Consider the following 15,627-nt stretch of genomic DNA (forward strand, 5'->3'; position numbering starts at 1 on the left):
CCCTGACTTTGACTGCTCAGCTTGGCCCGCAGATTTTAAACCTGTTAAATGCCTCTGTCAGTCTCTTGACAGCGGCATTTAAAACGTGCTGGTGTAGGGTCGGTGGCCGAGCTGGGGGGTGGTCCCTCTTCTTACCGTGCAGAGACGAAACCGAGACAAGATGGAGACAGATTCTGGGTGCAACAGGTCCAAGCTTTATTCACTCGCTGTCCGCCTGACAGCCTCACAGCACTCCGCAATTTTCCTCAAGGCTCTCCGGTTACAATACACCACTGAACACCGTACTTTCGCCAGGGACGTATATATATGTACCGTCCCTTTACTCTTGTTGACGCTTTTGACAGGTCCGTCACTGTGGCCGCCTTAGGCCCGTAAACCAACAGTAATTTCACTGGTCACAACATCTTTCTTAACACGGTATCCGTAACCTCTGTGCCTCGTCGATATAACCTCTGTGTCTCGTCTATATTGCGGTATTCCTGTCAGGACTACCCCCCTGACGTTCTCTCTCCTCAGTCCCCCTGGTTTGGATTCTCCTCACAGCGCACAGACTGTCACAGTCCTGCTGTCACTGGAGCTCCCCCTGGGGACTGGAACTTTCTGGAACCCTCCCTGAGTATATCTCTCCCGGTCCCCTGTCACTGTAACTCCGCCCCCCATGACCAACGGTTTCTAAAGCCCTAAGCTGATGTCAAGTCCTTTGCTCACACTCCTCCCTGCCATCTAATGGTCAACCCAAGGTACTGCACGTCCACTACACTTTCCTAGCTGTTTCCCCACTGTAGTAGTAACTGACACCTGTCTAAACTGTGCAAACCTTCCTTTCTCTATTCTGACACGTCCGTCCGTCAGGTCACCTTCCCTACCCTGGCAGGGGAGGTGCAACATTCTATGCACCCTTTGGCGCCCCAGTGATGTGATTGTGGGTTGCCATAACGACCAAGGGTCTGTTGAAGACCCCAGTGCCTGTTATGGTGGTACTTCTGTGAACGCCAGCTTCTTGCTGGTGTTCATAGTAGTCTGTGATTTTTGCTATATACGGTAATAATTTAGTATTGCTATACTGTATATAACACAAGCTATTCCTAAGGCCAATACAGTGAAAGTGAAAAATAATGTTTTTAAAAATATGAAATAAAAAATATAAACGTTCAAATAACTACCTCTTCTTCAATTAAAAATAAAGACATGAAAGTAAATATAAAAAATACACTTGTGCTATTGCTACGTCCATAAGCCAATCTATCAAAATATAACATTAATTAACCCAAACTGTAAATGCTGTAACTAGAGAAAAACAAAACACAAAACAAATATCCTGGAATAAAATAGTAAAAAATATATATTGCATGAAGGTAGTAATAATAAGGGTATTTAGTTAACATAATTTTGATCAAAATAATATAGAAGCCATCCCGCCACATCAAGGCGGGATGGCTTCTGTATTATTTTGATCAAAATTATGTTAACTAAATACCCTTATTATTACTACCTTCATGCAATTTTTGCAATATATATTTTTTACTTTTTTATTCCAGGATATTTGTTGTGTTTTGTTTTTGGTTTTCTCTGTGTAAAGGTCATGTGTTCATATGCAATTACATTTTGCATGCACATTAATTTACTTTTTCTGCTCAGACCCAGTTTCTCAAATGCTGTAACTAGTAAAAAGCCTTAGCTCCAGAATTACGTTTTTTTGGCCACAGGAACACTGAAAAAATGTGATATAAGAGGCGATCACATCTAATATATAAAGCTCAAGTGTGTGTATGTATGTATGTGTGTGTATGTATGTGTGTGTGTGTATGTCCGGGATTGGCATCCGCACTGTCGCAGCTACAGCCACAAAATTTGGCACAGTCACACGTCTGGACCCCGAGAGTATCCTAGGCTATGTTGTGAGGCGAAATTTTAACCCCGCGCATTCCAATTCACCAAACAATTTTGCCCCATCTACATAATGGGGAAAAAGTGTGTGTATCAAGCCCCGCCCCTCATTATGATGTCATAATGGTTGCCATGGCGACACTCATGTCATCATAGGTTGCAAGCCCCGCCGCTCATTATGATGTCATAATGGTTGACTATGGGATGGAGGATGTGTAATGGGTATATGGGCACTGGACTATGGGATGGAGGATATGTATGATGGGTATATGGGCACGGGACTATGGGATGGGTGGGCGTGTGATGGGTATATGGGCACTGGACTATGGGATGGAGGATATGTATGACGGGTATATGGGCACGGGACTATGGGATGGAGGATGTGTGATGGGTATATGGGCACGGGACTATGGGATGGAGGATGTGTAATGGGTATATGGGCACTGGACTATGGGATGGAGGATATGTATGATGGGTATATGGGCACTGGACTATGGGATGGGTGGGTGTGTGATGGGTATATGGGCACTGGACTATGGGATGGAGGATATGTATGACGGGTATATGGGCACGGGACTATGGGATGGAAGATGTGTGATGGGTATATGGGCACTCGACTATGGGATGGCGAATATGTATGATGGGTATATGGGCATGGGACTATGGGATGGAGGATGTGTGATGGGTATATGGGCATGGGACTATGGGATGGAGGATGTGTGATGGGTATATGGGCACGGGACTATGGGATGGAGGATATGTATGATGGGTATATGGGCACGGGCCTATGGGATCGTGGATATGTATGATGGGTATATGGGCACGGGACTATGGGATGGAGGATAATTATAATTTGCTATAACTAACCACAGTTAGTTACTATGCCCGGGCAGCGCCAGGCTCTTCAGCTAGCAATAATATATAATGAACACTGTAATTATGAAACAATAGTGGAATTGCTTTTTTTTTTGCAATTTCTTTGCACTTGGATTTTTTATCCTCTTTCCAGTATATTATATGATAAAATGGGTGGTGTTATTCCAAAGTACAACTCTTTCTGAAATAAAGAAGTTCTCATATGGCTATATCAATTGAAAAGTAAAAAAATTATGGCTCTTGGAAGATGGAGAGGAAATATGTAAACACCAAATAGTTATGTTGGGAAGGATCTAAGGCCCCCATACACATTAGACTTACAATATCGGCGTGCTCAGCTAATAGTTTAATGTGTATGGGGCCCCTAACTCTGCCCCGACAGATGACATTGAGGGAGACAAGAAGTTGACATGTCTGATTTCAGACTGCTGATACTTTTGTTCTCAGCAAGATAAGCTGCCATAGGAGTCTGACAGCAATTCTCTCATAGAGAATACAGGAGTGTTTTGCAGAGCTAGCACTCCTGTGTATGGAGGGAGTCCAGGGAGATAGCTGTCGGATGAGCAACAGATTCAATTTTAAACCACTAAGGGTCCCATTACATTTAGCAATGCACCAGCGATCCCGACAACGACTCGACCTGGTCAGGATCGCTGGTGCATCGCTAAATGGTCGCTAGTGAGCTGCCAAACAGGCAGATCTCACCAGCGACGCAGCAACGATCCAGCGATACTCGGCAGTCGCTCTTGCCTGTCACACGGCAGCGATGATGACTTTCGCTTGCGTCCATGTGTCGCTAGTCGGCACCAGCGGGATGTCAACGAGGAGAATATGGCCCAGGACGTTCGAGCGTGATCAGTGATATCCAGCAGGGGGGGCCGGTCGGAGGTACGCGTCACATGTAGCGAGATCGCTAGCGATATCGCTGTTGCGTCACAAAATCGGTGACGCTTTAGCGATATCGCTAGCGATCTCGCTATGTGTAAAAGGCCCTTAAGTCTTAAGCGGGAGTCACACACAGCGATCTCGCTAGCGAGATCGCTACTGAGTCACAAGTTTTGTGACGTAACAGCGATCTCATCAGCGAGATCGCTGTGTGTGACAGCGATCAGCGAGCGGCCCCCCTGCCGGTATCGCTGATCGCCGCAAGAAACCTCTGAACATATTTTTGGTCGCTGGTCTCCCGCTGGCCAGCACGCATCGCTGTGTGTGACAGGCGGGAGACCAGCGATCAGCTGTAAAAAATAGAATCAAAATAAAAAATATTGTATTTTCAGCTTCCGACATCCCGCGCAGCCATCCCGCCTCTGTCCACGCTCCGGTCCCTGTGATCCTTTGCACGAATGACCGCGAGACTTCGCGCTCCCGCGAGACCGTGACGTCTCGCGGTCATTCTCGCAAAGGATCACTGGGACCGGAGTGTGGAGAGAGGCGGGATGGCTGAACGGAACGTCGGAAGGTGAGAATAACAATATTTTTTATTTTAATTCTATTTTTTACAGCGATTGCAAGCGATGCGACATTCTTCATTCTTTTCAAAGGTGTCCTTGAAAGCTGAAAAGTATGCAGTAGAGAACTCCTATATTTATGGGGAACCTGTCAAATGCTTAATGGCGCCCTCTTGGGGAGCAGCATGAAGTGGTGACTAACCGTCTTGAACATTATGTCTCTATATTATGATTACAAGGTCATTTATTCAACTTACACTTTAATCCTAGCAGCTACTTTCCAGCTCTGTGCAAGTAAAGTTTAATGTATTCATGATTTTCAGGCTTCTCCCATTCTGAGGCTGGTTTCACATTTGCGTTTTTTAGCGCTGGAAAAAAACGCTAACCTGCGCATGCGTTTTTTCCCCTATATTTAACATGGGTGCGCATACCTGCGCGCTTGTAAGCGCATGTATGCGATTTTCATGCGCTGCGTTTTTTTGGGGTGTGCGATTGGATTTTCCAGACGCATCATGTTGCATTTTTTGGCCCTGCAAAAAAGCGCATGCGCACATATGCGCACGTTTTTCGCTAAAAATGGCCATTATAGCCTATGGATGCGCATATGTGCGCACTGGCATGCTCATGTAAGCGTTTTTTTGCATATGCGTTTTTTTTTTTTAACCATGGAATTTAGGGGTTTGAGTTAGAGTTAGGGTTAGTTAAGGGGGTTTAGGGTTAGGGTTAGGGTCAGGGTCAGGGTTAGGGTTGGGTTTTGGGTCAGGGTTATGGTTTAGTATGGTTTGGTTAAGGGTTAGGGTCAGGGTTAGGGTCAGGATTAGGGTTAAGTATGGTTTTGTTAAGGGTTAGGGTCAGGGTTAGGGTCAGGGTTAGGGTCAGGGTTAGGGTTAAGTATGGTTTTGTTAAGGATTAGGGTCAGGGTTAGGGTCAGGATTAGGGTTAGGGTCAGGATTAGGGTTAGGGTCAGGGTCAGGGTTAGGGTTAAGTATGGTTTTGTTAAGGGTTAGGGTCAGGGTTAGGGTCAGGATTAGGGTTAAGTATGGTTTTGTTAAGGGTTAGGGTCAGGGTTAGGGTCAGGGTTAGGGTTAGGGTCAGGGTTAGGGTTAAGTATGGTTTTGTTAAGGGTCAGGGTTAGGGTTAGGGTCAGGGTTAGGGTCAGGATTAGGGTTAGGGTTAGGGTCAGGGTTAGGGTTAAGTATGGTTTTGTTAAGGGTTAGGGTCAGGGTTAGGGTTAGGGTCAGGGTTAGGGTTAGTTAGGGTTTAGGGTTTGGGTTAGGGTTAGGGTTAGTTAGGGTTTAGGGTTTGGGTTAGGGTTAAGTATGATTTGGTTAAGGGTTAGGGTCAGGGTTAGGGTCAGGGTTAGGGTTAGGGTCAGGGTTAGGGTTAGTAAAGTCATGGTTTGGGTAGTGTGAGGGGCCACCTAAAAATGTTGGAAAAAAACGCAAACGCGGTAAAAACGCGCTAAAAACGCATACAAACGCTGCGTTTTTTTCATGCATGCTCATAAAAATGCTTGAAAAAAACGCAGCAGTTGTATGCTTATGTATGCATTTTTTCAATGCGTTTTTTTGCGGGAAAAACGCGCTGCAAAAAAAAGCAAGTGTGAAACTAGCCTTAGGCGCTGTTAAAGAAAACCTGTCAGCATGATTTTGCAATGTAAAGTAAAGGCATGTCTGTAATACTGATTACATTGATAATTTTGGTGAAGAAATCCGCTATGTGGTTCTTCTTTAATCACCATTTGAAATTTTTTGATAATTTTGGTGCACAGGGGCTTTACTGTGCACTGGGTCTTCTCTGTCTGTGATTCCCTGGCCCCTCAGTCTGCTTCTGCTCAATGAATGACCTGCCTCCTTTATTTTAAATCTCAGCAATGGCCTGTCATTCACAGGCCAGTGACAGCCAGAGGGGGGCAGGGAATCGTAGATCGGGAGGAGAAGACCCAGTGCACAGTCCAACCCCTGTGCACCAAAATCAAATAAGAAAAAACTTCAAATGGTGATTAAAGAAGAACAGCAAAGTGAATTTCTTCACCAAAATGATAAATGTAATCTGTTTTACAGCAATGTCTTTACATTACAAAATCGTGCCGACTGGTTTTCATTGGAAGATTCTTCCATATGAACAGTAATGAGAAGAAATCATTGACTGCTAATTTAGTGTGATACAGATTGATAGACGCACTCATTTCAATGGTAAGCATGAATTCTCTGTCATGCATCATACATGTCGCGCAAAGAACGTAATTCAGGTAGATAATTGAGAAAAAGCTGGTTATAACCCACTGACACAATACTTGGTATAGAACAAATGTCATTCTTCTACCTGCCGAGATAAGATGTGCTCTTGTAAGATCTATGGGTATTCCACTGACGGTACAGTTATTAATACTGTTACTGTAACAGAAGCATGATTTCTGTCAGAAAAACATGTAATATCCAGAATCCCCGGAGACAGGTCTCTGATGTCACAGAGCGTACAAACCGTAAGAGGCTGGAAGTATTCTGACAGGAAGCGTCTTTCTCCATTTGTGGCGCTGCCTCTCATAAGAAAATATTACTTTTTAATTGGTTTGTATTTTCCTTACAAATGAAGGAAGAAGATTGCGCTAAGTGAATCAGCAGTACTTAGCTTGTGGCTTCGCCATTTGCCGAGTCTGGAAAAAGCAGTGCTGGGTCTATTTCAAAGATTAATCGCTCTCCAAAGCAAATCATTCACAGAAATGGAACAGATGATAAAAGATTCATACTTGGTAAGTGCTCGTGTCTCAAAACACGTCATAATTTCAGATTGTTTCCCTGATGATTTTACAGATTTTTGCATTTATGATGAAAGTGTTCTCGGTCTTTGTTCAGTAACTAAAGTTGAGTACTAATTAGAGCACCCCTGAAAATTTTTAAAAAACAAATACCCAACACGTGCCATAAAAAATTAGAATAAAATACCTTTCCGACCACCCTCAGCTCCTCTACTACCACTCCCTGGTCCCCCATACAACATGCTACCACCAAACGAGCATGCAACCGATCTAGCCAATCATTGGCCACAGGAGTGGCCGACATATCCCCACTGCAGCCAGCGACTGGCTGCAGAGGTTACAAAAATGGAAAAGAGCTTCAGCCAATCACTGCCAGTGTATCGTTAAGCTACATATACTGTGTTTTATTATTTTAGAGCAGGGGCAAAGGGTTTAAAAAATATTTTTTAGATATGCACGATCAACATATATTTAGTAAAATGTATTTCATGTGGTAACTGGTTGCATTTATTCTACTTTTGCTTTTTTACGGTTGTACTCCTTGCTTCAGAAGCATAAAGCAGCACTAGCGGCTCATTACTGTTTGATGCACTTTCAAAGGGCAGAATGTATACAATATATGTGGCAGAAAGTCAGTCACCATACTCTCCCTGGAATTTCTCATTGCAGCTGTGTTTGAAAACATAGCCCATATTTCAACTCCTTTGTTCGGCCAAAGATCCAATGTGAACAAGAAAGTAGTGTCTTGTATTAATGGCCTGTACATGAACCATATGGTGTTAGGTGATTAGTATTACTATGTGGGAACATGAGTCATGCATTTCTGATTAAATTTTAAAGCATTGCGGTACTACGGCAAAATACATGTACCCTGATCATACTCATGGCCACAGTACAATAGTCATGAAAGAGACTGTAAGTGTGTCATTTATCAGAAGCATTATCTCTGTGCATGGTGTAAAAGGACTGCCAGGGTGACCCCTGTTCTTTCTTGGAGAGGAAACCTGATAGTCACGGCATTATTTTTGGTTTGTGAGAGTAATTAAAGTGTGATGGTCTGGTAACTCCTATTTTATATGGTTTGCTGTTAATTTTGTTTCCTGTCCCTTGAGAATGTAACAAAATTAGCTATAGAAATTCTAGAATCTCTGGGAAGTTATAAAATTTTTATGCAGACGCTGTGCTTTTTTTTTTTTGTTTCCTCTGGCTTAAGCTGACCTGCTGTATAGAATGAGGATAGGATTCCAGACTGTGCTGTTTCAACTGAAGAGTTCAGTTGGAGAGAAAAATTGTGTGTATATACAGTTGTGCCCAAAATTTTACATACCCCGGCAGAATTTTTGCTTTCTTGGCCTTTTTTTCAGAGAATATGAATGATAATAATAATAATTTTATTTATAGAGCGCCAACATATTCCGCAGCACTTTACATTTTAGAGGGGACTTGTACAAACGATAGATATAACAGCATAAGAGTAATTACATAGGTCATAATAGATGCCAAGAGGAATGAGGGCCCTGCTCGCAAGCTTCGAATCTATGAGGAAAAAAGGGGAGACACTAAAGGTGGATGGTAACAGTTGCCTTCATTGTTCAGACCAGCCATACTGTTGAGTATGTAACAGTATGGACACAGAGGGCTCATAGATGCATAAAGCATGTGGGAACATGATGAGAACCTGGTTATGGTAAACTTTTGACTGGGCCACCCAGGGATATTTCGGTTAATGTGTTGAGGCGGTAAGCCAGTCTGAATAAATGCGTTTTTAGGGCGCGTTTAAAATTGTAGGGATTGGGGATTAATCGTATTGACCTGGGTAGTGCATTCCAAAGAATTGGCGCAACACGTGTAAAGTCTTGGAGACGGGAGTGGGATGTTCTGATTATTGAGGATGCTAACCTCAGGTCATCAGCAGAACGGAGGGTACGGGTAGGGTGGTAGACTGAGATGAGGGAGGAGATATAGGCTGGTGCTGAGGCGTGGAGTGCTTTGTAGGTGAGGGTAATAAGTTTGTACTGGATTCTGAAGTGGATGGGTAACCAGTGTAATGACTGGCACAAGGTAGAGGCATCGGTGTAGCGATTGGTGAGGAATATGATCCTGGCTGCAGCATATAAGACAGATTGGAGGGGGGAGAGTTTGGTAAGAGGGAGACTGATTAGTAGAGAGTTACAATAGTCCAGACAAGAATGAATAAGAGAAACAGTAAGAGTTTTTGCAGAATCAAAAGTAAGAAAAGATCGAATTCTGGAAATGTTTTTGAGATGCAGATAGAATCATAGAATCGTAGAGTTGGAAGGGACCTCCTGGGCCATCTGGTCCAACCCCCTGCTCAAAGCAGGATTCGCTAAATCATCCCAGTCAGATGTCTGTCCAACAGATAACAAGAGCGAGTCAGTGATCGGATGTGGGGTGAATGATAACACCAAAACTTTTTCTCCACTCATGGTTAGTGGTTGGGTGAAGCCATTTATTGTCAAACTACAGTGTTTTCTCTTTTGAAATCATAATGATGACCCAAAACATCCAAATGATCCTGATCAAAAGTTCACATACCCTGATGATTTTGGCTTGATAACATGCACAGAAGTTGACACAAATGGGTTTGAATGGCTACTAAAGTTAACATCCTCACCTGTGACCTGTTTGCTTGTAATCAGTGTGTGTGCATAAAAGCTGAGTGAGTTTATGGGATACAGACAGACTCTTGCATTTTTCATCCAGCCACTGACGTTTCTGGATTGTGAGTCATGGGGAAAGCAAAAGAATTATCAACAGATCTACGGTAAAAGGTAGTTGAACTGTATAAAACAGGAAAGGGATACAAAAAGATATCCAAGGAATTTTTAATGCCAGTCAGCAGCATTCAAACTGTGATTAACAAATGGAGTAAGTATCACACATATCGATATCGCTATAACGTCACAAAATCGGTGACGTTATAGCGATATCGTTAGCGATATCACTATGTGTAAAACCCCCTTTAGGCTAGGTTGATATTTGTGTATCTACAGATGTATATCCAGCTCTGGCAAAAATTAAGAGACCACTTTCAAATGTTCAGTTTGTCTGATTTTTCTCTTTATATGTATATTTTTCAGTAAAATGTAAAGTCTGCAAACTTCTGACAACATGTCTCCGAATTTCCAAGCAATAATTTTTGTATTTTTTTTCTGAAAATGAGAAATCGTCAAAATTAGAATAAGAAAATCCAGTGCTTTAAGACCTCAAATAATGCAAAGAAAACAAGTTCAAAATCATTTAGAAACTACAATGCTAATGTTTTAACTCAGGAAGAGTTCAAAAATAACCATGATTTTTAATCAAATCTTTCTTGCATCTTGGCATGCTTGCCACCAGTCTTTTACACTGCTCCTGGTGCAAAAATGTAAGCAGATCTACTTTGATGGCTTGTGACTATCCATCATCCTCTTGATTACATTCCAGAGGTTTTCAATGGGGTTCAGGTCTGGAGATTGGGCTGCCCATGACAGGGTTTTCATGTGGGTGGTCTCTTAATTTTTGCCAGAGCTGTATGTTGGGGATGTACTTTAAAAATGTGTACCATGCATTTCCCAAGTCTACCTAAATTTAGCCCTATACCTTTAAAGTATGTAATACATCCACCTATAACTGTAGACTTTTTTTTTTTTACTTAAAAAAAAGTGTATACGTCTTTTTTTTTCAACTGTACTTTAATGGTGTTAGATACAGGTGAAACTGGAAGTTTACATTCACTATACAAAAAGACACACATGCATTTTTTTCTCAGGATCTGACATGAAATCAGAATAAACCTTTCCCATTTTAGGTCAACTAGGATTACCATAATTAATATTTGCCAAATGCCAGAATAATGAGAGAGCGAGAATGTTTTAAGGCATTTTTATTACTTACTGCAAAGTCAAAAGTTTACATACATTTCATTAGTATTTGGTACCTTTGCCCTTAAACTGTATGACTTGGGTCAAACGTTTGGGATATCCTTCCACGAGCTTCTTATGATAGTTGGTCACAATTTGGGCCCATTCCTCCTGACAAATCTGCAGTAACTGATCCAGGTTTGTAGGTTGCCTTGCTCGCACCTGCCTTTTCAGCTTTGCCCTTAAATTTTCAATAGGATTGAGATCAGGGCTATGTTATGGCCACTCCAAAACATTGACCTTGTTGTCCTTAAGCCACTTTGTTACCATTTTGGCAGTATGATCCAGGTCATTGTCCATTTGAAAGTCCCATTTCCGCCCAAGATTTAACTTCCTTGCTGATGTTTTGAGATGTTGCGTCAGTATTTTCATGATGCCATGTATTTTGTGAAGTGCACCAGTCTCTCCTGCAGCAAAACAACCCCACATTATGATGCTGCCACCACCGTGTTTCACAGTTGGGATGGTGTTCTCCCTTTTTCCTGCAAACAATTTTAGTTTCATCAGACCACAGGACATGTCTCCAAAAATTACGTTCTTTGTTCCTGTGTGCATATGCAAACATAAATCTGGCTTTTTTAGGTTTCTTTTGGAGTAATTGCTTCTTCCTGGCAGAGTGGCTTTTCAGCTCATGAGACAGTACTGTGGATATTGACACAATCTTACTAGCTCCCACCATCATCTTATCTTCACAAGGTCTTTTGCATTTGTCCTTGGATTGATATGCACATGTCGGACCAGAGCACTTTCATCTCTGAGACACAGAACCTGTCTCCATCCTTAGCGGTATGATGGCTGGACATTCCCATCTTGTTTGTACTTGCATATTATATTTTGTACAGATGAATGAGGCACCTTCAGGTATCATGAAATTGTACCCAAGGATGAGACAGACTTGTGCAAGTCCACAGTTCTCTTCCTGGTATCTTGTCTGATTTCTTGAGACTTTCCCATGATGCTACACAAAGAAGCAGTGTGTTTCATGCTGTCTGTAGGGAGGTGTATCCCTAATTAACTCAGATGTAGCCAGAAAACCTATCAGAAGCTTCCAAACACATGACATCATCATATGGGCAGTACAGAATTGTTCAATGGCAAAGTACTTTTATTGTATATAAACTTTTGACTTTGCAATAAGTAATAAAAATGCCTTAAAACATTCTCTCGCTCTCACTATTCTGGCATTTGGCAAATATTAATAATTATTATGGTAATCCTAATTGACCTAAAGGGGAAAATGTTTATTCTCATTACATGTCAGCTATTGAGAAAAACATGCATATGTGTCTTTTTTATATAGTGTATATAAACTTCTAGTTTCTATGTGGAGAGTTGCAGATGGTGCATCTAGAGGAGTAAACCTGTTGTGCTTTTTTTACTCTTTCTATTTATTTAAGCACACATTTTAGAAGTATGGAAATGTGAGAATCATGGTGAAAAAACATATAGGTCTTTTATACGATTTTGTTTTTTAACAAAGACATCTGGTTAACTGTGTTTTTTTATGCAGCAAAAAAAATGTAATACAATGTAAACCTGATTAATACTTAGTATATACACATTAATCATGTAATGTGGTCATGCGTACAACCAAAATATTAAACCTATAAAAAAAAGTACATGACCCAAAAAATATATAGAATAAAATATATATATTAAATTTGTATTAAATACAGAATAATTAAAATAAACAAGGACAAATAGCACCAATAAATAAAAAGTGTTTTCAAGGATAAAGGGTCAATAGACGTTGTCCCTATATAAAGTACATATTCTAACTGACTAATTTTTATATAAATACAGAATTCAATTCAATATGTATATCATTACTGTGAACCACAATAGGAAATAGTCTGCGCATAAACAACTAGGTTTATAAATGAGTGTCAGAAAAATGCTATAAATCGATAAATATCTATATATAAAGCTGAGTGTATGTATGTGTGTATGTGTCAAGTCACGCTTACTCTGCATAGCCACACTCACTCCACACGCAAACCCCCATTCACATGGCCTACGTTGTTAGGGCAGACGGTCGGAGACACATTCACCTCGAAAACCACCCTGGAAAACTCACCGGATGCGAAGTCCCAGCCGCTGCAAGCTACAATCAGGGCCGCTGCCTTCAGGGTATCAATGCGTGGCAGGCACAGGCCACATATAGCTCCATCGGGTCTAAAATGGAGTTTCTCCTGTGATGCATGACGTCAAGGGAAAGGGAGGAGACTTATGAATTACACCGCTGTGCTCATAACAGGAAGTTGGTGTGTGGTGCTGCAGAAGAAGTAGGCTGTGTATACGGTACACTTTATTGCAGTTAGTGTAATTTCTCGGGATCAAGTGTTTCCATTTGTATATGGAAGAAGAGTGTGAGGTGCTGCTGGAGAACATGACTATGAAGAAGAAAAGCTGTGCTGCCGAAAAATGCTGTATATAAAGGAGGAGCGTGAGGTGCAGGAGTAGGCTGTGTAAAAAGCATGAGGTGCAGCAGGAATAAGGACCCTTTACTGCCGCCGTTACAAGTCATATCGGCAGTCATTAAGAAGTTAAGTAGGGATCAAGTTTGCAATCTCCATGCTTTTTTCATGGTCAACTTTATGTGGCCTGTTCAAGAGTTGGAACTGCCAAAAATCTGTTCATCTTTGCACCGGAAGGAAAAACAAAAAATGTTGTTTATCAAAATGCTCTTGAGTGAGTTAAAAATAAAATACTATCAATACTTGGGTAATCATTTAGTTAATTTGTGTTGCAAATCTGTAGTGTTGAATATACAGCTCTGGAAAAAATTAAGAGACCACCATATCAAAACCCTGTCATGGGCAGCCCATTCTCCGGACCTGAACCCCATTGAAAACCTGTGGATTGTAATCAAGAGGATGATGGATAGTCACAAGCCCTCGCAGAAGAACTGCTGAAGTTTTTGAGCCAGAAGCAGTGTGAAAGACTACTGGAAAGCATGTCAAGACGCATGGAAGCTCTTTTTAAAAACCATGGTTATTCCACTAAATATTGATTTCAGAACTCATGAGTTAAAACATTAGTATTGTTGTTTCTAAATGATTATGATCTTGTTTTCTTTGCATTATTTGAGGTCTGAAAGCACTGTTTTTTTTAAATTTTGAACGTTTTTCTTTGTCTCAAAAAAAAACAATTTATTGCTTGGAAATTCGGAGACGCTGTCAGAAGTTTATAGACTAAATGAAAGAGAGGCAACGGGCAATTAGGGAAGTTAATAAGTGGCTCAGGAATTGGTGTAGGAAGGAGGGGTTTAGGTTCCTGCAGAACTGGGCCGACTTCTCAGTTGGCTACTTGCTCTACGCTAGGGACGGGCTGCACCTCAATGGGAAGGGTGCAGCTGTGCTGCGGTAGAAAATGGCTAGAAGGTTGACGGGGGGGAGGGTATTCCTTTTATAGGAGGGAAAGACAGTGCATATGGAGACCTGGGCACAAATAATGAAATTGGGGGTAGGGGTGGCATGGGGGGTGGGGTTAGAACAGTTAATAATTTAAGAAAGAATAGAGGTACAGAGAGATACATAAAGTGCATGTATACTAATGCCAGAAGCCTCGCCAACAAAATGGAGGAATTGGAGTTAATGTTGTTCGAACATAATTATGACATGGTGGGGATATCTGAGACCTGGCTGGACGAGAGCCATGACTGGGCGGTTAATTTACAGGGCTATAGTCTGTTCAGAAATGACCGAACAAATAAGTATGTAAAATCATCCTTAAAACCCATCCTTCGTGATAATATATATGAATCTAATGAAAATGTAGAGTCCCTGTGGGTGGAGATAAGGGGAGGGGGAAAAATAATAAATTACTGATAGGGGTTTGTTATAAGTCTCCAAAAATAATGGAAGCAACAGAGAATAACCTCATAAAGCAAATAGATGAAGCTGCGACTCAAGGAGAAGTCATTATTATGGGGGACTTCAACTACCTTGAAATACATTGGGGAACCGAAACCTGCAGTTCCAGCTAAGGTAATAGGTTTTTGACAACTATGAGAGACAATTACCTTTCACAACTGGTTCAGGACCCAACAAGAGGGGGGGCACTGCTAGACCTAATATTAACCAACAGGCCAGACTGCATATCAAATGTAAGGGTTGAGGGTCACTTGGGTAATAGCGATCACAAATTAATAAGTTTTCATGTATCTTTTAATAAGATGTGTAGTAGAGGGGTTACAAGGACACTAAACTTCAGGAAGGCAAATTTCCAACGGATGAGAGATCTCTTGGTGCAATTAACTGGGACGATATCCTGAGAAATAAAAGTACACAAAGAAAATGGGAGACGTTTATTAGCATCCTGAATAGGACCTGTGCACAATATATACCATATGGGAATAAACATGCTAGAAATAGGAGGAAACCACTATGCCTAAATAGAGCTGTAAGGGGAGCAATAAGTGACAAAAATAAAGCATTTAGAGAATTAAAGCAAGTAGGTAGTGATGAGGCATTAAATAAATACAGAAAATTAAATACATTCTGTAACAAGCAAATCAAGACAGCAAAGATTGAGACAGAGAGACTCATTGCCAGAGAAAGTAAAAATAATCCCAAAATATTTTTTAACTTCATAAATAGTAAGAAGCTAAAAAATTATAGTGTTGGCCCCCTTAAAAATAATCTGGGTGAAATGGTGGATGAGGATGAGGAAAAGCCAATATGCTAAATGACTTTTTTCCCACAGTATTTACACAAGAAAATCCCATGACAGA

The 15,627-nt window shown here is 41.3% G+C and overlaps 1 protein-coding gene across 3 annotated transcripts in view; it reads left to right on the top strand.

Moving 5' to 3' along the window:
* The window catches only part of FANCC (FA complementation group C), a 342,843-nt gene that overhangs the window by 206,173 nt on the left and 121,043 nt on the right, over positions 1–15,627 (top strand). For all 3 annotated transcript variants that reach the window (XM_073545963.1, XM_073545964.1, XM_073545961.1), the window contains one exon: positions 6,807–6,963. In XM_073545963.1, coding sequence (XP_073402064.1) covers positions 6,807–6,963 — 157 coding nt within the window. The remainder of the gene's footprint in view (positions 1–6,806; positions 6,964–15,627) is intronic.

Source organism: Dendrobates tinctorius, unplaced genomic scaffold (genome assembly GCF_039654945.1).
Source record: "Dendrobates tinctorius isolate UK_male_01 unplaced genomic scaffold, ASM3965494v1 ptg000144l, whole genome shotgun sequence".
NCBI lineage: Eukaryota > Metazoa > Chordata > Amphibia > Anura > Dendrobatidae > Dendrobates > Dendrobates tinctorius.